Here is a 23171-nt window from a genome sequence, read left to right as displayed (position 1 = left end):
TCTGTTATTATTCCCACCAGAAAAGATCTCTCCTTATCCCAGCATGGTGTGCACCATTAGCAAGGTGGTAGAAAATTAATAATAACAATACATAAATGCAGTCACAGAATTGTGGAGGCAGTGTCAAGATGTGACAATCCATGATGTATGCAACAGTTTAGTACTGGAAATTTGATCATTTAACACCAGGATTCAGTCTCAGTGCTAATTAAAACATATTTAAACATCAAACTTCAGTAATTAAATTCAACACTGTAGTTGAGACATTGTTCTGATATGACAAGAAATAGCAACAGTCATTGGAGCTGACCTAAATTAATGTTTTCTTCTTGGTCATGTTATAATTAGATTCGGCTTTTAAGAAGACTGTTAATTTGTTAATGGAAAGCTTTTGGAGCAGTTTTAATAGGGAAAGTTAGCTCAGGTATAGTTTCTGCAGTGTGTTCGTACAGGCTGTCTAAGATTTCTCTGTCAAAAGCTCAGATATAACAACCTGTTTGAATATATCTCTCTGTGTAGTGTGACATTTTAAAAGATTTTAAAGAAAGAAGTGACAATATGATTCCAGTATTTACAGTAGCATGCATTCCAGTATAATTTCTGTGGAAATTAAGGTGACAGAGTACATGAATGAAACAGGAATTCATTATGAGTTTTTAGATCTTCCTGAGTACCAATAATGGACAATGGAGACATTTTGAATAAATATTTGAGGAAAGTGTGTCCTTATGAAGTGATACCTCATCAGTCATCAGAACTGTGTTATCCTCAAGCTAAAAAAAAAAATCTTGCCTGGTGAAATATAATGCAATACTCTGAGCTCAAAGCAGAGGGAGTGAGGCAAACAAGTGTAGCCAGGTGATGTCTGAAGTGAGGAAAATTAAGGGCAGGTATTCTGAAGAGTTAAAGTGAATCACCCCTTGACAGACGATCTGATAACATCAAATTCCTATCAGATCTTTTTTAAGATCTTCAGTAATTGGTCTGATCTCATCCTTTGAAGGCAACATGTACAGTGGTGGGTCAGTAACCTTGTCACCTAGATTATTAGTGTAAAAGAAAGAGGGTGTCTCAGGTAACATTTTAGTGTTGTTTGGACCTCAGGATGGCTTTGGTACCTCAGAATGATATAACTGGTGATAAGTCTGTGATATTTACAGATGACTTTTTAATGCTGTTCATTGGTTCTTACATATCTCTAAAATTAATTATCTGGGCTTTCAGGTTCTTAATATGTGCTAAGTTGTAGGAAGCAGTTTTTGTTGAGAATTGGGACTTCAGAATCACCTCAAATTTTAGAAGGTGAAAAGGAGTTGCTTCTGTTCTGAAACTGTTGTCCTCCTTTTAATTAAAACGGGAATTATTTCTTTAAAGCCTTAAAACTGTGAATATTTTTACTGGATATCTGCCATTAGACCCCCGATTTTAGGCTATGAAGCCTGCTAGCTTGTCAGGAACTGTCACATTAGGACTAAAGAACCTGTGTCATTCAAAGATCAGGAAAACAGGGGTCACTGAAGGCAGTTCTCGGGTAAGTTTCAATGTGTATTGAAACCTGATGTTTTCCAGTGCCTGGTACTGTTGTAATTATAAATTACCATTAATTATTTCCCAAGACACTCAGTGCATTTTCTTAACCAGCTGGAGCATTAATAAGCATTTGTGTTGCTTCAGTCAATTCCTCTGCTCCATCTCTGACTTAGTATTTGCCCTCTTTATGTTCTCAACTTCCATGTATCTTAATGCCAGAATGTCTCTCTGAGTGACCCATGTATCTTGGTCTCGATGCACAACAGAGAAACAAACCAATCAGAGTCACAGGTTTTATCCATAGTGGTGGTTTTAGGAGTTTTGTAGTCAAGAAAAAACCCCTCACAAATAGCATTTCTCCAATCCTGTTTTGTATTCTTTTGCACGTATCCCTTTTCTCATCTGGACCAAACTACTGCATTAGGCCACTTTCTCATCTGCTGCGGTCCCATTCATATTTTTGAGCCCCAGAATACCCATGATTTGGTCATGGGGGCCTTCACTGTTTTACATGGGATAAACATGACCTCTGGTCATATCATGTCACACATTCACAGTATGGCAGTTGTCCCTGGATAACTTTCAGTGAGCTGCAGAGTGCTGCGGGGCTGTGGATCTCAGTCTGGGAATCCTGCCCTTAGGGTTTGTCTGCGTGCATCAGTACTAAAAAGGTCCCTAAGTAAGGCAAGCTCTTAGTTTAACTAAGGAATTAAGCAGCAGTTTTCATGAATTTAAAGTGAATCTATCTTTAAGATGACGTAAAGAAGCAGGTAAGTGCTTTTTGCTGTGTCTGCTCTGCCCTAGGCAGTGCTATCCCAGAAATACTGGGCTATTCAAGGGTATGTGGCATCCATACTACCCTTGGATGTCTGTTCTCAGGCAGCTGGAACTGTGGCCAGATCTCACGTCTTGTACAGGAAGTGGCATTGGGGCCCTGTGTGGAGGTACCCAAATAGTTTGTTGGGGGCTTTTTCCATCATCCTTGCAAGGACAGACTAGCTGGATACTTGGTCTATCCATATGGCAGATAAAACATGTTCTGCCAAGGCACTGCAAGTGGCAGGGCCATTTGAGGTTCACCCTTGCAATCCCAGCACTGCTCCAAAGCCCAGATTTACTTCTGTAGTGTTGTGAGATTCAGAGGCTACGGGCTTTTACAGGTCAATAGGAATTAGGTATTATGTATCTTGGGGCCACTGAATCTGCAACACTTTGGAGAATGAGACTCAGGTACAATCGAAGATGACAGATCTTGCATAATTTTCCGTATCAGCTGCTTTAGCCATTTTGTTTATTTTCTTGATATTTTAGAAGAAATGAAAGTACATGAATTAATTTTTTTTTTTCAAATGATTCAAGTACATTTGGAAAACACTTATTTTATAGAGGAGAAGAGGAGAACATTTTAGTGTTTTCACACACTGGAGCTGTATAATGGTTCAAGGAGTCACTCTACTCCTTTAGACAATTTCCTTGTTGCTGCTGTTAAGCAATGAACTCAAACACAAAATCTGAAATAATTGTGAGGAGAGTGTGCATGCCTTGGATTCCTGTACTTTCATCCCTTCGTATTTGCAAGGAATGTTTTAAGAGATCCTGATGCAACCTCTAGAATCATTTCAGTATTTTATTTCCATGAGCTTTCATAGATCTTCATATTCGTCTTTCCTGTATCACCAGAAGGTATATGCAATTTTAATCAGAGGAGCCAATGATTAATGTAGGGGGGGTTTATTGTGGTTGAAAAGTGTCCCATACATCTGTTTCCCACGTGATGTTATGACAGGGGGTCTGCCATCTGTTTACTTCACTGTGGAACTAAGCATAGATAAATATGTAAATAATATTAAATTTAAGGAATCCAAAATTACTTTATTTGACTAAATATTTATTTGGTCCTTTAGAAGTTCGGGTTTTGCTTTGGATTAACTTTCATTTTCGTAAATGTTGGCTACTATATAAAAGCACAAACCCATAAAAACGTGCCAAGTGAGGTTTGTACTTAGGGACATGTAGCAATTTTTGCTGCACTTAAAAAAAAAAAAAATTGCCCACAGACATGAAAAATCTACTTAGATTTCCCTGTATTACGTTAGAGGACATGCAGTTTATATATGTTCTGAAATGCTAGTTTCTGCAAATACAAGTTGCACTACATATTTGTCAGATACACAAAACTGCAAATATTTTTTCAGGAGTCAGAAATGACACATAAACACAGGGAGAAAACATCACATTCTGTATATTGCATTCCGTGCTTGCAAATGAAATGATGTTTTAGAATGAGTTTTTATTAGGATAATATTACCAACTTCTTAAACTGTGCTGTTGCCATTACTGCAAAGGTTTGTATCACATCTTTAAAAAGGAATGGAAATCCATTGTAAATAGATTCTCTTTGCTCCCTCCTCAGGAACATAGACAACATTATAATATAAGATATGTATAAAATGTAAAAAGAATTCAGCACATGCGTGGATGTGGAGCAGAAGAAATACAGAACTAGGAGGGAAATACTGACTACACAGGCAGGAATATGTGTAGTGTATACCCACACATCCACAATCATGCACAAACATTCAGTACAGCCAGAACTGTCTATCCCAGTGTGTCTTTTGTTTCCATGTAATCTGCTTTCCTGTTTTACACACATATAAACAGACGGTGTAAGGTGAAAACCTCTTGAGAAAGGCACTGGATGAATCAGGGATCTTGTAGAGAAGCCCATTGCACTCCCTGTGGGAAAATAGATCTTCCCAGGGTTTTTCTGCTGACAGCTGAGGAACTGCAGAAAACGTGTCTCCTGTGCAGGAGGAAGAAAAGGTTTGAGGTTTTTTGCTTCTTCATAGCTCTGTTTCTGAGTAATGGGTTATACAAAATGCTGTTGTACATCTGACATAAAGTAATTGATAAATGTATCTCTATAAAGAAGCACAAGTAGACTGATTATTGGGCCAAATTCACCCAATAGCTTAGCTATATATGTGAGTTGCTTTCAGAAGATTAACCCTTGCCTGTGTTAAAGCAGAGTTGGATTCTTTTAGCCATATATCAGGTGTATAGCTGATGTGAATTTGCAGATGACACTAAGTAGGGTGGGAGTGTTGATCTGCTTGAGTGTAGGAGGGATCTACAGAGAGATCAATGGGCTGAGGACAGCAGCAGGAGCTCAGTCGGGGAAGTGCCGAGTCCTGCATTTGGGTCGCAACAACCCCATGCAACATTACAGGCTGGGGGAGGAGTCGCTTGGGAGCTGCCCAGCAGAAAGGAACCTGGGGGGGCTACTCACCAGCCAGCTGAACATGAGCCAGCATGTGCCTAGGTGTTCAGGAAGGCCCATGGCATCCTGGCCTATATCAGCAGTAGTGTGGCCAGCAGGATCAGGGCAGTGATTGTCACCCTTACTCAACACTGGTGAGGCCATGCCTTGAGCACTGTGTCCAGATCTGGGCCCCTCACTTCAAAGAAGGTACTGAGGTGCTGGTGTGTATCCAGAGAAGGGCAGTGAGTGTGTGAAGGGTCTGGAATGTGTCCTATGAGGAATGGCTGAGGGAGCTGGGTTTGTGTAGTCTTGAGGAGGCTCAGTGGGAAGCTCATTGCTCTCTACAACTGCCTGAAAGGAGGGTGTAGTGAGGTGGGAGCCAGTCTCTTCTGCTGTGCCTGTAGTGAGAGGACCAGAGGAAATGGCCTTAAGCTGAGACAGAGGAGATTCAGATTAGATATTAAAAAAATATTTTCACTCTTAGGGTGGTCAGACATTGGAGTAGGTTGCCCAGGGAGGTGTGGAGTCACCATCCCCAGAGGCGTTCAAGAGGCATCTGGATCTGGCACTGGGTGGTGTGGTTCAGTGGTTTAGGGGTTACTGTGGTACTGCTGGGTTGACAGTCGGACTGGATGATCTTAAAGCTCTCTTCCAACCTTGATGATTCTGTGATTCTATACAATAATGTACAAGTAAAAAGAAATGCGTGACAGACATTCAAAATGCAGGAGCTGACGTTATCTCCTGTTTCTGAATTGATCAATAAAACACAGAGTGGCACTAGAGCAGTGGTTACACATTTTTGGTCTGTTGACCATGGCCAACCTTCAGCATTACTCCTGGACCAGCAAGCACTTGCCACTGGGCATTGAGTTGCAAATGCCCCGCAGCGAGTTTGGCTCTTTGAGATGGTGTCTGCAGGCTGATGATCGGCAACCAGTGCCCCTTTGAAGGAGCCACAAGCATCTTTACACTGGAGTGCTGCATATCCTTCCCCAGTGATGGGTTATCTGGCAGCTTTCCTGTCTGTAGCCATCAGGACAGGAGAACATCCGGGCTCACGGGCTGTACAGTGCCCTAGGTGCAGTTTGCTCTTTCAGTGAGTCCTGCTTGGATCACTGGCACGCAGTGCGCCTTCCAGTTGTGCCAGGGGAACAGGTTTAAGTGGATAAGTTGCCGCATTTTGCTTCCAGCTGGTGTTCATGGAGGTTGAGGTGCTTCATTGGCAACTCTTTCACTTGAACTCTGCTTGACTTGGGGCCCATCCTACCTCTACGATTGTTTTCTAAATAATGTGTTCCAGTTCAGTCAAAAGTCATGGCTGTCATGCAGGAATCTTGTCACAAAATTATTTGGCCTTTTGCAAATATTAGATTAGATTACATAATAGTTGTTCTAGTTTCATAATCCCTGAATCTCTACATATATACATCATTGTGCTTCTTGAAAAGGCAGTGGAAGCTTCTTTTCCTCTGCAGTATCTTCAATTTCTAATTGCATTTTGCACTTAATCATTACTGACTTAATACTAATGATGAACAAAGTGTATTTGATTGAAGATAAAGCCCAGAAAGAGCAACTAAGATAATTTGAAATGCATGCAAACAGAATGCTAACGTTATTGTTCTTAAAAGGTTAGTTTGCCATATTTTTAGTTCACATCCACCTCCCTGAGTCCGCAGAACTGTGGGAGAACAGGCTAGACTTTTTTTGATTTTGGCATTAATATTAGAACTGTTTGTGAAAAGTTTACCAGGAGACAACTACCAGTAAGATTCAATTACAATTTAAATGCTCATAAATTTACCTATTTGGATCAAGGTTGCTGACCCAAACAGGTAGGAGAAAACATGGTTTTCATTTTTGACAATGTTTGCTCCCTGAGCCTCTAAGAGAAGGCTTTGGTAGTCCTTCATCTTACGAAAAGTTCATACCTCAGAAACCTGGCACATATTTTTAGTTAGTTTTCAATAGTTTTGATAGGTTTTTTTCTTAAATATTCCTTGAAACTGATGTCAGTGTCTCTTGCTCTATAATTATTGTTTCCCAACATCAGGAGCAGGTTCCCAAAATAATCGTTCCTCATATGAGTAGACCTTACCCACGTGATTTGTTCCACTTACCTGTTGAAATCACTTACCTGTTCTAAATACAGCCTCTGAGACAAAAGGTGGTTACAGCATCAGACCTCCCACAGAATTTCCCTGCCCGTTTAATTCTGCTATGAGCACAGGTCCAGCCTGCTTTATCAAGTGTTGCCTCTGTAGCTGTACCAGTTCATGATCTGAAATTTCATTGACCTTTGTCAGTGGCAAAATCTTAGATGACAATACAAGTTTACCAAGAGGAGATAAGGTAGTGTAATTGCATGACTTAAAAAAAAAAAAAAAAAAAAGGCAGTAGCTCCTTCCATTAGCTGTGTTTCTTGCAGTCACCCTGCAGGCAGAGTTATAATGGTAGGTGCACTATGACATGGGTGGCTCTACATTTGCCTACTTAAAAGAATGTTTCTGTCTTCCTTGCTGCTGTGTAAAAAACCCAACCCAACTACTGAACATACAGAAAGCAAGCAAAATAACACAACAGGCTGTAAACAAAAGAGAGAGTGTGTAGGTGCTTGAACAGGTGTTCTTGACCTCTTATTTCAGTGCTAGGACTCCTCTGCCTCTACAAAACACCAGCAACTTCCCTTTTAATCATTAGAAACACGAGTGTTTATCTTACGCCTAGGAGCTAAGTTAAATGGCTACGGCAGGCTAAGAGACTGTGAAGAGTGATAATAAAAAGGCAGCATCAAGATACACCTGAAAATAAGCTGCTTCTAGCTCTCATGTAGGGTTTCTTCATGAAGTGTCCTGGCCCCAGAACCAGCTCAGGACTACCAACTGCGCTGTGCCCTCTCCTCTTGGCTACTGTCTCACCAAATAGAGCTGTGGGTTCCAAAGATGTTGCTGGTGCAAATGGAGCTGTGAGGTGCTTGCTGGGAAAGCCCCCATTATCTACCTTCCATCTTTTAATGTCCTGAAGTTTATTGAACATCATTCAGATCTTTTGCAAATTTCCTAGAAAGCAAGACATTATTTAAGCTTCTCATAGGATGAACAGCTTCTAATATGCAAGGGTTACTAAATATGATGGTTTCACATACCTTCATTTTACTGAATTCTGTCTTCATTTCCAGGAAACAGGACTCTTATTGCAAGAGGTTTTTATCATCTTCTAAAGTAACTATCATTAATAAGTCCTAATATTACAATGACTTCTCCATTTGTGACATGTAATAAGCTTTCTCTCACATATTACTACAGGATGTTGCAGGTCTCCAGAGCTTACCTTGCTCCAAAATACAAGGCTAATTTCACTTGCTGGACTAATTGCAAAATGTAAATGCCTGGAATATAAGGAAGGCAGAGATGAAGGGAAAAATCTGTCAGAGAAAGACAGAAGTACAAAGTCTTTGTCTAACCATCTGATTATTGGCAAAACTATAGCAGACTTCCAAAAGTACTTTAATCAATTAACCAAAATGGAAAAGCTGCTATATAAATTACTTGCTGTCTTCTCACAATTCTAGTTATTCTGTCAAGAAGCTGGAAGGAATACCAGTAATTATATGCAAACTGAAAAGGTTTGATAAATTATTTCTGGGTTTTAATAATTTCTTGAAATATTTTTTCTTATGGGCTTATATACAAACCAAATGGTCTCATTTTACTCATGTTTTTGTTAAGCTTACCAATAATTTTTTTAGGACAGATAAAATAGTAGTCATTTGGAAGCTACTGCTGTAGATTTCCTTTGATCTGTCAGCACATGGTGTTTATGCATTTCTCTATATGGCTTTGATGGAATATGGCTGATTTTAATCTATTGCATTTGATGTATTTTCGTATCCAGTAACTGAGAGGTCAGAGAGTAAAGGGAATATTGACAGGTCTGGTTCTAAGCCCTGATCTGTAAAGTGAGCTTTAATGATGAACATTTTATAAAAGCTGGACTGATGGGAAGCTAATAGAGGTTGTTCTCCATTGAGCAGAGACTGAAGGAAAAATCTCAGTGCTGCAAAGGTGGTTACATGGATGAAAAGCACCACTGTGTTTGCCTGGGGGGAAAAAGAGGTATCTTCCTGCAAACCAGGCCTATTTTCTTCAAATAACATCCAAGGAAACAGCCTCTGCCAAGCTAGGAGCTGATTACCAGTTGCAGGCCTCAGACCATAGCCATTATTGTTTTAACATTTCTGCCTTTCTCTTTATCTCAGCAGGAACCAGGCTGTATGGGCTGCCGTGTAGCTTGACCTTGCTTGGAGATAAAAAGACAGATTAGCACCCAGCAATAGCAAAGCCAGAAGCAAAAAGACAGTATTTAGAAAATAAAGGAAAGAGCTGGCACTGTATGATTATGTGTAATGTTCTACATTGTGCAGCGTGGGTGGCCTGATGAACAGTTCCCATCCATGAAACCCAGACAAAAACTTGGGTTTGGTCATAGTTTCTCCATTTTTAACCTTGTCTGTGCAGAGATGCTGTGATTTTTGTCATGAAGATGCTAACGATGGTGATTTCCTTTAACATTTGAGAGTATGGAAAAATAAAAAAGGAAAGAAAAATGGAAAGGAAAAAAAAAGAAGCCTACATGAAATTGAATTACTTTCAGTAAACAAAATGAATAGCAACTCAGCAGAAAGAACTGTATATGAATCTTTAAGTCTTCGTTGTTGTTTTACTGCTGTCCTCTGAGCTTTCCATGCAACAAACCAGCAGCAATTAGGCATGACATGCCCTAAAGTGTCTCAGGGATGCTAAAGAATGCTAAATGCTCAGTGATTAATCATTCAGCATCAAAAATCTGAAAAAACAATGTAAAGGAAAAAAGAGATTCTGTTACGATCAACCATGGGTATTCAAACTCGTGTGACAGTTGTACATCAAATGGTCACTCTCAAAACCCAACAGAGCCACAGCTGCACAGCCATGAGCTCCCAGTTAAATCATGGTGGAGCCAAACTGACGGATTTCCTTTGGCTTTTCTTAACCACCACTTCATCTGAAAAACAAAGCAAACCAAAACTCAGCTATGTTTTCATAAGGATTTCAAGCCAAAAGCTGTAGAAGTGTGTTTTTTTCCTGTAAGACCATATGGCAGATGATAAATATCTGAGGGTCTGATGGGTGATAACTTCCTACATAGGCATGGGCAGAAAATACAATTTCAGTAATCAAGTTTTCTGACAGATAATGCCACGTCAGTCTTCACACATCCTCACTCAGTCTCGTATGTCTTTAGGTTATAAGCTCCTCAGAGCAAGTACCCTTGTGGTGCTCTGATCACAGTTAGAGTATTTTAGTACTATAGCAGAATGTGTCAGACCAAAAAGGAGTTGCAGCTCAGTCAGCTCTTGTTAAATGGGACTTAAGGTTGCATCCTTGCCTTTATTTTGAATGGCTTCTCGAAATTATAGCAGAGTCTGATTAAAACCACAACTAAACAACCTCTACTCCCAATTATCTGTACAGATGCCAGTGGCAGGAAGTGGTGCTTGTTAAGAGGTGGCTCATTTGCAGCTTTCTAAGTTCCAGTTAGTTTTCCCAGCTGTTACTTACAGGTGACAAAATATATTTTTCGTCTTGGGCCTTTGGAGTCGCTGAGAAGGGTTAAGGTGCTCACACCATCCAACGTGACTTTATTCTGCAAACAGAAAAATTGTGTGCCTTCACCCACCTCAAAGATGACCAAGCTTCTCTAACAGAGACAAAGAATTCAGTTACATGACATGTTTGAAAAGCTTTATTTTCCTCACCATTTTACCTTGTGTGAATTGCGCATGCTCAGGGGTGACCAAAAAGCAAAAATCTCCAGAGAGCAAACTAGCATGAAGTCTGGTTACAGCATTCTGCCACAGTTAAATGGTTCTTTTATAACTACTTGGTGGTGAAAATAAATTTACTTTCTTCGTTTTCTTTCCTCCTTGCAGACGCTGACGGCACCTGCCCCATTTGCAGATGAAACAAGCTGTCAGTGCCAAGCCCCCCATGAGAAGTTAACCATTGCACAAGCCCGCCTGGGAACACCAGGTATGTGGAGAGAGCTGTGTCCACAGGAGAGTGGGCATTCCCAAAGCACTGGTTCTTCCATACAAACATTAATTAATGCTTATTTTTGCCTTCTACGCAAAAGCAAAAGCCTGATGTCTGTGCTGTTGGGTAATGGAGAAGAAACCATCAACTACAGAGCCATTATATTTTGTTAGAGAAACAACAAGAGAAAACATTTCAAGTTAGAGTTTGATGTTTTTGTAGATGTTGGTTGGAAGGAAGGCTTGCCAGCCTGAAAATTGTGTTATGTAGTAGCTACCTTCTGGATTCTTGTCTCATACTGCCTCTGTATGCTGGAAAACTCTTCTTTTCACTCATGTTTCTGTTGATCACATCAGGCCTTCAGTGGCCTTAAAGGTTATTTGCCAATTTCTTTATTCGGGCATCTGTGATTTGGCTGGGGAAGCAGGATGACTTCACATGAAGTCCCATATGCATGCTTCAACACCCTCTTTATTTCAAGACGTTATTAAAAAGCCTTTGTTTACTTATTTTATTTATTTAAAATAAGCTTTTAAAGTATGTACACATTATAGGAGCAAGCTGCAGCTTTCCAGTCAGCTCTGCAAGGAACAGTGTTCTCCCATGGATCCTTGGATATCCTGACTGCAAAGACATCTCTCTGCTATCACTGAAACACAATCCATGGAGGTTGAAGCTCTGTTGCTTTCTTCTCCACTGTGCTTTTGCTTGGAGGTGGCAAAGCATGTCATTTGAGAAAGCAAGTCCTTTTTCAGTATGGAGGCTGCTGCTGAAGGTGCTGTACAGAAAGAGTTACAAGGGTGATAGCAGGAGAAAAAGAAATTATAGGCTCGTTAAAGAGAAGAACTTGGGGAAAGTCTGAAAAAAGGGAAGTGAAAGGTTTATGTAGAAGAGGTAAGCAATAAATTGTTACAGCAGTAAGCTGTGGAAAAAAGCTAGTCAAGGCAAGAGGGGAGGGAAAGGGAGATGATGGGAAAAAACCCATAAGGCATAACTGATTAGAAAGGCAGAAAAGAACAAGACATATGGTGGAACTCCGAATGAGGCAGAAAGATGACATTTTTGCTAAATTAGAGTATGGGGATGATGGATGATAATAAATAGGGTAAGTCTGAGAGAAAACTGCAGAGTACAAAGAACAAGTAATGTGCAGTATCAAACACTGCAGGTTCACCTGTGGTGCTTTTGAGTATCAGAACAGCGGTAAATCTCTGCAATCATCTGATCTGGGAACAAAAAGCCATCCAGTAGAATTAAGTGCAACTTGTTTGGGGTCTGAAAAATCAGTGTTGTGTTTCTTTCTCCACAGTTGACAGACCTGTCAGAGTGTATGCAGATGGGATATTTGACCTCTTCCATGCTGGCCATGCTAGAGCTCTTATGCAAGCCAAAACTCTATTCCCAAATAGCTACTTATTAGTAGGAGGTAAGATCAGAGTTATTTATTGCACTGAATTTTTGCTTCTGTGCTTCACTATCAGAGAGTTATTGCTGTGCTCCCACCCCCAGCTGTTTATACACTATGACTTGAATGCTACTTTCACTCAGGGGCTTTCTATAGGTGGTTTGCCTTGAATTACATCTTACAATTGCATCAATTAAAGTGAAAGTCAAATTCTGCCCTCAGCAGCACAGGCACAATTCCCATTCTAGTTAAAGCAGGTGCCTGCATGGCTCTGAGCTTAAAATAGCTCCATATGAATAATTTACCTTTTTCAGTTATTTGCTCAAAATTGTTCAAAGATGGAGATGAGTGAATGAGAACAACCATTATTTATTTCTGGCTCATTGGTCCCTTCACCAGCCAGGCACAGCCCCATGGCCTCTGCCTGCCAGGTCCAGACCCAGCCTTCAGCATCATCGCAGAAGCTAAGTCTAGCCAGTTATCATTGAAAACCCAAATGTAGGTCATGAGTGGAATGTAATTTCAGTTCACAGGTGTCCCCGGGCTGGTTATTTTGTTGGTTTTTTTTCGCTATGAATATCTTCTTCTTTTGCTATGTGCCTGGCTAACAGCTGTTCAGCAGTTGGCCTGTGCCTGAGGAGGGTTGCTCTTTCCTGCCTAGTTGGCTGTGCAAGCCCTACTCTCATGAAGCCTCATAAATGTGCAGTTTGGTTCCATTTTTCTTGCACCTCCAGGGTTGAGCTATTCCTTGCAGAAACATTTCACAGCAACCTTCATTCAGCTGCTCAAATGCTTTACAGTCAACATGAGTGCAATCTTCAGATACTATAAAGGTGCATTATTTGTCCCAAACAGTTGAAAGGGGGGAAAAAGACCCAACACAGAGGGAAAACAAAATCTTACTATAAACCTGTTTTTTTGTTTTACTCAAGTTTATTAATTGTGTCGATTCCCATGGAGCTTCCTGTGAGGTAAAGGACAAGTCCCTTTGTTAGGAAGGAAACATTAAGGATTCTCTGGTTTTCCTGCTGAGCCAGGCAACATGCAGAAGCAGCAAGTGGAGGTGCAGGACTGTGAGGTCTAAAAAAATGCAAGTTATGTACATTTCATTGTAGTTTTTAAAGGATATGGGGATGCTCCAGATAAAGAAGGAGCTTTGGGACAAAAGCCTGGCTCCTTTGAAATACATGCCATAGCTTCACTTCGCCCTTATTTTTGGAGTGAAGGACAAAGCAGCCAGAACTCATCAGCACCTGCTCCCAACAAGGCACTGTGTGTTAGCATGTTTAAAAAATGGGCACCTTCCCACGCCCACATACAGTTTGTACTGCAAAAGCACCGCTATCATATGTCGTTTTGGGCATCACAACCAACCCCTTCTATTTCTTGTTGTGAAGACAATTACTTGGGCCTAAGATCACTTTCCTTCTTAAAATAGACATTTATACCTTCCCCAATCAGTCATTAGAGCAGGATAACAGATTCAAAAGAATTACAAAGAAAGATACTGTGTCTGCATTGTACATGAACAAATAGTAACCAGAAAATAAAATCAAACCTTTCTTCAGAATTCAAGCAAAAATTGCTGTTTTCCAGTAATTCTGGTAGACCTTTTCTTCCAGGAGAGGGTAGCCTAAAGATGTCATAAAGGCTGTAAATAAATACAAATACACTCTCTGAAGGGATCTTTCTACTGAAAATGCTTTGATCACCATTAAATTTCTTGTCAGCAGGCATCACAACTGACATAATAGGATAGAGTAGCATTTTGCTTGCTGAAATTCATACTTATGTTATTATCTGGCTTTGAATTTTGCACAAGCTTCAGGGCTATCAAAGCCTTTCTACATTTTTCCTACTTTAAAAGTCCTTAATGACCATCACGGCAAGAACATCCATTTCAGATCTCAAAAAAAGACTGCATCTTTGTCCGCAGCTTGCCTGATAGGTTGATGTTTTCAGATTAGAAAGAAGCAGCGGCTATAGGGCTACTCTCACACTTCACTGCAGCACTAGTAATGTTGCGTTTATCATTTGTCAAGTACTTTTACAGACAAGTGAGATCCAAAGGCATAGGTTTGACCTGTGGTGAAGGACAACCACTGGCTATAAATGGGTATCACATTATTCCAGGTGGGGTGTCAAATAACTATTGTAGCTATAATGTTGGACAGAGATGGTTGTGGGGAAGGTCACCAGTTTTTACACAACATTATGTGGGTAGAAAGATAATACCTAACTTTTACAGTCCTCTGGTAATGTAGGTGTTCCTGCCTCTCGTTTTAAAAGCAATGTGACAAAGTACTGGTACATCCAGAGTTAAAGATGCAAGATTTCTGGATGTTTAACTCTGCTCATTTCACTAGAGCATATGCCTTCTCCCAGTCCTTTCCTTGGGGCTTCCTTCTGCAACTTCCCATTTGAACATGGCACAAGCTGTACTTCTCTTTCTGTGAAACCTGCTGAACTCAAAGCTAAGATCAGAGGCAGATTCCTATAAAGTTTTCTATGACTTGTTTTCCATCAGGGTTTATTTAATGAGAAACTCTCCCACTATGATTTTGAGTTTTGTTGGCAAATTCACCTTTTAGAGTGTTGTTTACATAAAAATGAATAGCAGGAAGAGGAGGCCCAGAGAGGCTGAGGGATCTCCATCTTTGGAAACTCAACTGGACATGGCCCCGAGCAACCTGTAGTTGACTCTGCTGGGAGGAGGGGGTTTGGATTAGGTGATGTCGAGTGGTCTTCCTGCCCCGACCATTTTGTGATACCTGGAGTTAGTGAGCACTGTGATTGTCCACGCTGTGTTCTTTGATTGGTTTTAAAGCATTGGTCATCACCCCTGAAATAACACAGCTCATGAAATCCCCACTAGATTGGGGATTGTTTTACCTTAGCATGTAAAGGATACCACCTGAGATGTCCTACGATATCTTACTTGGCCTCTGGCTGCAGCTCCAGAAAGAGAAGATTCTCTCGTTATTACACAGTTGTATCTGCCAACCCCAAGCAGAGCTCTTAGATGCCCTGGAACACCCCAAAAACCACTAAGCTAAAAATTAAGTGCTTAGTGGATTTATCTAGGAGTAATCAGCTCCTGGTCATGCTAATTTTACTGAATGTGGAGCCATTCTGCTCATACATCTGTATTTTAGTTTGCAGTGATGATTTAACTCATAAATTCAAAGGCTTCACTGTGATGAATGAAACGGAGCGATATGAAGCCCTCAGACACTGTCGTTATGTGGATGAGGTCATCAGAGATGCACCCTGGACACTGACACCTGAGTTCCTTGAAAAACATAAGGTACATTTCTCCCCTTATCTCACCCTTCCCCTTTGTAGACTGACATTTGAGAATAAGCAAGTCTGAAATTCTGTTAGGTGGAGCAAATTACTTAATTCAGTTAATTCCAGCCACTGAAATCAGGTACATAGCATTCCTTGCCTCCATCTCTGTCGGAAAACGTTATATTTATTTTGCCTTTTTTTCTCAATATGCTGAGATGATTTCTCTACTGGGATTTCTGAAGGGTAAAATAACAGTGAAAAAATTACTGATAAATTGACTTTCAGAAAAGGAGATGGTGAACCAGGAAAGTTGTCACCTAGTGACTGAAGTCCTGAATTAAAGGCATGTTTCTTATTAATAGCAACAGGTGCAATATGTAAAAATACCACGTGCCCTCTAAAAGGCAGGATAGAGTCCTCAACATGCTATTGATTGCCTTGCAACATATATGAATCCTAACAAAAGCATAATTAACTAGGATGTATTTTAGTGTCCTCATCACTGGGTGACAAAATGACAGCATGACAGTGCTAGGTATACATGTATACATGCACAGCCCTAAGGATCCAAAATCAATTATCCTGCCTCCATGGTTTTGAAAGCCAGGGCTTCACCACTTGCGTCTGCAGTAGGAATAAAAGCAGGAGTATGTGTCTTGGGTTTTGTACTGCAATATCACACTGAGCCAGTCAGAGTGATGTGGTAGTGGCAGTGCTTTTGGAGAGAAGATTTCTGTTTTTTCATAATTGATCATACAGCACAGCAGTTGCAGGCCCAAATCTAGTCCAATATACTAGGCGATGGCTTTAGGATGAGAATGTCAAAAGCAAGTTAGCTGGAGTCAAGAAAAGAGATAACTCTCTATAACAAATCCCCAGTGAACCAAAATTTAGTGATGGTGGGATGTGGTTATTCTTCTGTTCACTGGCAGATTGACTTCGTAGCACATGATGACATCCCGTACTCTTCCGCTGGATCGGATGATGTATACAAACATATAAAGGAGGCAGGTAAGGGCAGCTTTACATTTTTAGCACCTTCCTTTTCAGCCTCAGCTCAAATTCTTTTACTGTCTTTTAACCACAACTGCTGGGAGAGAAGCAGTAGAGATAATATCACATTGTCTTGCACCCTAATGGTAGGTACTGCTGATTTGAGCAGAAAGATTCACTTTGAAAAAAACCTCAAGGGATATCCTTGGCTGAATTCCTACCATAATCCCAAGGAAACCATTCAGATTGAGCACAAAATAGACCCATCTGGGTTTTTAAAACAATTTTGTGGTGCTTGACTGAGACTTTTGAATGGATGAAAATGAGTTCAGTTTCCACAGCAGCCCAGCCAGCTTTAGTTTTTGATAACCACAAACTGATGGCTCTTTGACACATACCAGTCCTGAATATGGGCAAGCAAAGGCAACCTTCAGGAGCCATTAGGATCCACTTGCACTGAGGGTCCTTTTCATTACACTGCCAGAGGGTTTAAATCAGTATCAAGAGTAATTAACTTACCATGACTATTTAGCAGTTTTATTGACTACCATATTACATTGAACATGAAGATGCTGAACTCATTAGGAGTTTGTATCTCTTTGGTTCAAGGAAGATGAATTAAATTTGAGGAGGTAACGTTAAGCCACTGTTTGCCAGCAGTAGCTATCCTAACACAGTGAACAGTGCAGGAGGAGGAACAAATCACATCCTTCTTCTCTGGCTCCCTGGAGATGCTGCTTTGAACCCTGGCAAATCCAGCCTCTTTCTGTTCTGCATAAACATGTATATTGGAGGCTTGAAAAATTTCCAGAGCAATCTGCCTGATGGTAGTATGTCATGCAAAGTGACCTTCCCAAGCTATACAATGACAGCTATAGACCAGGTATTGACCTGAGCTGAAGGAATGAGCTTTTTATAGCAGCAGTTCTTGATCTTTTTCCACTTATGAACCTCCCTGTGGTATCAGACCCACAGCCCTCCTTTGGGAACAACTGTCTACAGTTTCAGAGCCAACGCCAGCTTCCTTCAGTAGGCAGTGAAAAAAGGCCCCTCTGGTAAGACTGGGTCACCAAGGGACATACCGCACACATCCTGGACAAGTAGCTATTTTCCTTTTCTTCTGTAAGGTGCTGAGTGCACAGGACAACATGACAGGAGCTCTTGGTGTCACTGGATCAATTATCCTGCCTAATTATCAAACACCAGACTGGGTGTGAGAGTGCTCAAACCTGGCACACCCTTCTCTGCTGTCGTTGGGCATGGGTGCGGTACACACATGACCCGATGAGAAACTCAAACTTTGCAGAAGAGAATACGGACTTGCAGCTTCAGGGACTTATGGTCTGTTGTGGCTGTCACCACGAGATACCAGAGAAGCATCTTGAGTCTTGTATGGCTGAATTTTGCTACATAGAAATTGGGAATAATGTTAACTTACTTGTGATGAGTTTTGAGATCTAGTGCTGTAATAGTCCCTAATGCTCCACAGTAGCATTATTACAATAATGAATTTCCCCTTTGTCCTAGGGGTTTTGCTTTAAATAGACCAGTACTGTTGATACATTTGCACGTTTTTCTGTAGTTCCAGTATTCCCATTTTCCCACATCAGGTTGTTGGACAGCAGAAAAGCAGATGTGAACCTTGGAGCTCCTTGGGTAGATTCTCATGGGCTCCCAATTCCCCACTGTCTTCAGTGGGTGGGAGGGTGAATAGGCAATGGTGAGCTGGGTAACAGTGCACTGACTAAACTTTTGCACATCTGTGAACAGTTAGCTTGGAAAACATGGATCAGTCCAATACATGAAGCATATGAAAGCAAAGTCAATGGCTAAAGGTAATGTTCACCTACAGTTCAACTTTCAGCTTAACAAAGGTGGGGTTTAAATTTTGTTCATGTATTCTTGTAACTCCTATCTGTGAAGGTTTCTGGCTCAAAGTAGGTTTCACCACTTCCAAAAATAGTTTCCTGAGTGACTGCTGCAAGCCTGAAAAGCAACGATCGGGGAAACATGTCTGCTCATGATTAAAGTAATCTATTTTTTTAGCAGGGTATTAATTAGAGATCAGAAAGAAAAAATATCACATAGCATTTAGTCACAAGAGACTGCTAAGCTTCTTGATTCGTTCTCCGAGTCTTTTTCCAACCCTGTAAAATTAGCTACCAATGCCTGCTTACTTCAAGTGAACATGTGAGGATTAATTTGCCAGTAGCTATAACACCATTTTAAGACAAAGCACTACCTCTTTTTTCCCAAACCATCTCCAGTCTTCTCTCTCTCTCTTTCTCATCAGCAGCTTCATGTTGCAATTCCATATAAGTGATAGTAGTAATTTTTTTGTAGCTCTAAATAACTACTAAAGCAAGGTGTGCCAGCACTTTGCTACTATTACATTTGTGAATTGTGTTAACAGTTTAGGTGCTCCTGCCTTGATGAGGAGCAGTTAGAGAGCCACATATATCTCAGTTGTGTTGAGGAAAATACAAGCAGTATTGATAAATGGCCAGATTTCTTGGGGACTGATTTGTCAGAGCAGGGAGGATGGTTATGCAGCCACTGACATGGCTGGGTAGACACAAAACACTACCATTACACTTCACCTTCCTGTTGCAAACTACTGGAACCTCCAGGGTGTTTTCCAGTTACTGTAATGCCTCTTTTTCCTGGCTTTGGTCAAGGCCAGACACTGGTCTGTTCTACTCAGCAGAACAAAGTCTATCAAATGGTGCAGCACAGGAGTAGAAATAAAGAAGAGCAGCAAACGTCTCTGCTCCTTTATATAACATTAAAGGCTATGCTTATGGAAAGAACTGCTCAGTGAATTGCCACAACTGTGAAACTTGGCCTTCCTGGCTTGGGAGCCCCTGCCAGTCTAATAAATTCTACACCACAGCTGATACTGTACAGAGGGAAATTTTTAGTCTTTCTAAAGACTTTAGAAAAAATTAATAGTATAGCAATCTTGCCTTCCCCAAACTCAGACAGAAAGAACAGGAGAGAACTAAGAATAAGGCAGAACTGCAAGCCTTTTACCTTTGGTCAGGCATTTTTGTGTTCATCCTCAGCTATCTACTGCAGCGCCTGGTCCTGCCAAGCTTTATCAGCAGGCTTTCTTTTCCCACTTTGCTCAGGAATGTTTGTACCTACGCAGAGAACCGAAGGTATCTCCACATCGGATATCATCACACGGATCGTCCGGGACTATGACGTGTATGCCCGGCGCAACCTCCAGCGAGGATACACCGCCAAAGAGCTGAATGTCAGTTTTATAAATGTGAGTACATTGATCTGCATTTGCTCCTCAAGCTCTCTCCTAGCATCCTGAGTGTAAAGTAAAGGTTAAGAAATAGTATCTTCCTCCTGCTGCTTTTAAAATAGCTGGAAAGAACTTAATTTAAAAAGAAACTGGTACACTGAGGGTAGTTTTAATTGCTCCTATTAATTAGAAGCCTCATTTCCATATTACGCTTTTCACAAAGCTGCTGCTCCCCCTTCCTCCTTGAGCTGTAGGTGACAAAAACACACTAGGAAGGAGCCCACCCTCCCACCAGAGGTTGCTCAACCACTCACCCAACACACAATTTCTTTCTTTATTCCTATTCCAAGAAGGCAGCCCAGAGAGCATGGATTTTGAAATCCCAAGTTTCTCTCAAGCGTGATAGGATTAAAAAAACCAACAAAACAAAACCCCAAAAAAACCTCTTAACAAAACCAATGACAAAGCAGTGAGATTGCTACGGAATGCTAAAATGGTTTTCAAAAAGAAAGAAGTATGCTAGGAAGCTGGTGTATAAATTATGCTGCTGTAGAGCTCAGAAGCCACAATGGCAAGAGTGCCATGTGAAACAATTGCTGAGATTATTCATCTTCCACATGCAGACCTGCCCCTCCAGTGAGAAGTAAACACTTCACAGAAATTAGACTTTACCTTCCTTCATTTTCTGTTTCAAGTCTTGACTTAAACCTCAAGATAACCCACATAACTGAAATCTCCCTTGTGACTGACATGGCTCACAGCAGGATCTCTCACCTTCCCTCCCTGGAGCTTGGAAACCCCCTTGTGAAGGACTGAATTGTGTTATTTCATTAGAGTTTAGTTTATCTGTTTCTGTTTATCTCTTTCTTATTTTGAAGTCTGGCAGATAAACCCCAGATCACAGGGCATAAATATTTATTTCACTGTGCTTTTTTATAAAGTCTTCTACACCTTCAAAAAATCCTGCTTGTAAGTACTCCACCCAGAAGGATCACTATTGCAAATATCCATTAAAATAAGGCATGCTGGATGCCTTGAAGGTTCTCAAATTTATTATTTAGCATCTGTGAGGTTAAGATACTGTTGCGTAAGTTGTGCTTCCCCCCTCCCCCACCCCGTCTCAGACACTGTTGTATCCTGAAGAACCTCCTGACATCTGGTTATTTAGCTTACAGTAATTTAAATGCAGAAATGCTGATTTGCACCAGAGACTGTTTGTGTTTCAAAATTAAATGCCCATGATTTCACAAGGCAGAAGAGCACTGGTTTCCTCATTAAAGGAAGGGCTGATCACGTTCTAGGTGCAGAGTGAGTTTGGTTTCTTTGGACCTTGGGGATTTTGTTTGTGCTTGTGCCCTGCAAAGATTGTGCTTTTAGTGATTTGTGAGCTAGAATAAACCCCACTACAGTGCTTGTTTTTAAAGTAAATTCAAGTGGCCATTAAATGGAGTTAACAGAGAATTAAAAGCCAATAGTGATCTGTGCTTCTACACAGACCACCACACCTTCAAGAGCACATCTTGTTTATCTGCTTGTACCAAAAATTTGTGGAGCACTCAAGCATTTCAAGACAAAACCCCTTTAATCCTGAAGTATTTCAGAAGCTTTTGCCAGGAGCTCTGTAATATTATCTTCTGTGTCTCTCCTTTTCTGTGTGACTTAGCAATTAGGAGTTGCTCTCTTTTCTATGAAGTTTGCTGGCCACAGGCCACTGACCTACACACACCTGTGTTGCAGCCAGAAGATCCTGTATTAGCCAGGCTCAGAGTTGATGAGAGTTTTCCTTCTGCTCTGCAGAAATCCACGCAAAGTGACATTTTGGTCCAAGTTAACATCTAGACTGGCAAGTCAGCAGCATTTGCTAGTAAACCTAGGGAGATTTGCCTTTTGCCTACTGTTTAACTTTGAGCTGTTCATTTCTCACTCATATCCTTCACAAGATTCATATCATTTTCAAAGTGCATTCAGTTTGAAAATACAGAAAAGATTCATGTAGTGGATTAAACACAGTAGTCACACAGGAAGTCTTTTCAATATGTACCTTCTGCACTAAATTCCACAAACGTTAACCTTGCATTTGTAAAAATAACACGGGAATAGCTAATCAGGGCCATATTTATTAGGATGCATTAATGCAATTTTTTTTGTCTTATCAACTGTTTGTGGCTGATTATTTCCAAGTTTTTTATTAATCTCTGAACACACTTTTAAAACAGGAGAAGAAATATCGCTTTCAAAACCAAGTGGACAAAATGAAAGAAAAAGTCAAGAATGTGGAGGAAAAGTCAAAAGAATTTGTTTACAAGGTGGAAGAGAAGAGCCATGACCTCATTCAGAAGTGGGAAGAAAAGTCCAGGGAATTTATTGGCAACTTTTTAGAGCTGTTTGGACCTGACGGAGCTTGGGTAGGTATTCTGCCATCCCAGGAAGTCTGAGTTGTTTTTATTTCTCCTCTCTAACACAGGTCAAGAGCAGATGCTTCTGCTGCATTCTTAGTCTCAAAAGCCAGCACAGCAAGGTAATGGCAGACCTGGCTGCTGAAGCCATTAATGCATACCAATACTGCAGCAACAGAAGGATTTGCTGCTTCTGGCTGTTGCTTGTTTGGGATATCTGTATTTTCTGAAGGTGTTATGCTGAACATAGTACTGTGTTCAGCGGAGCACCACACAAGCAAACAGGCCAATACAGTCTGTTGGCCCTGTTAGCATTAAATGCAACCACTCTGACGTCAGGGATATACACTGAAGGTAGTGAGGGAAAACAGGACCATTGAAAAGCTTTTCAGTAGTTCTCTTCATGCTCTGTATTCAGCAGTAGATTATAATTTTCTAACTTCAAAAACTACTGACAGCAGGGAAGGCTCAGGTGGGACTGAAGCACTTGCAAAGCTCTGCTTGGTATGTGCTGGCTTCACAGACCCATTTACTAATGGTCCCCAAGTGCCTTGGACAGGCAGTTGAGAATCTGCAACAGCATCTTTCTGGGGAGAAACCTTCTCAAACCAAACTCAGCTGGTGAGTTGGTGGCACTTCAGAGCCCCAAAAGAGTCCTGGCCCCCATCTGTCAGTTCTGATAGCATGCCAGACCTCAAGAAGCTTTGTTTTCTTGTATGACTTCGTTTTGCTGCATTGAAACCAGTAACAAAGCTTAATTGGAATGTAGAATTTATCTGTGTTGGGATGAAAGCCCAGACCCTCCAGTGCAGGCACCATTTCAGACACGCTGCTCTGTTTGCAAACTCTCAGTGAAAAAGAATTTCCTTCTGTTGGAATGAACTTAGCAGAGCTTTTGTTCGTAAACAAACACATAGGAAGAGTCACAGAGCTTTTGTGAATTAAGTAGCTCACATCAGTG

General features: G+C 40.9%; 1 protein-coding gene across 8 annotated transcripts in view; it reads left to right on the top strand.

The window, feature by feature from the left end:
- The window catches only part of PCYT1B (phosphate cytidylyltransferase 1, choline, beta), a 44103-nt gene that overhangs the window by 13895 nt on the left and 7037 nt on the right, over nt 1–23171 (top strand). For 7 of the 8 annotated variants that reach the window (XM_032100852.1, XM_032100846.1, XM_032100847.1 and 4 more), the window contains 6 exons: nt 10767–10866; nt 12179–12295; nt 15430–15581; nt 16498–16576; nt 19690–19832; nt 22031–22219. In XM_032100852.1, coding sequence (XP_031956743.1) covers nt 10767–10866; nt 12179–12295; nt 15430–15581; nt 16498–16576; nt 19690–19832; nt 22031–22219 — 780 coding nt within the window. The remainder of the gene's footprint in view (nt 1–10766; nt 10867–12178; nt 12296–15429; nt 15582–16497; nt 16577–19689; nt 19833–22030; nt 22220–23171) is intronic. The other variant, XM_032100850.1, reaches the window with a different exon arrangement.

Source organism: Corvus moneduloides, chromosome 2 (genome assembly GCF_009650955.1).
Source record: "Corvus moneduloides isolate bCorMon1 chromosome 2, bCorMon1.pri, whole genome shotgun sequence".
In the NCBI taxonomy this organism is placed as follows: domain Eukaryota; kingdom Metazoa; phylum Chordata; class Aves; order Passeriformes; family Corvidae; genus Corvus; species Corvus moneduloides.
Note: the sequence above shows the minus strand (reverse complement) of the source record. Positions and strands in the feature narration are given on the sequence as shown.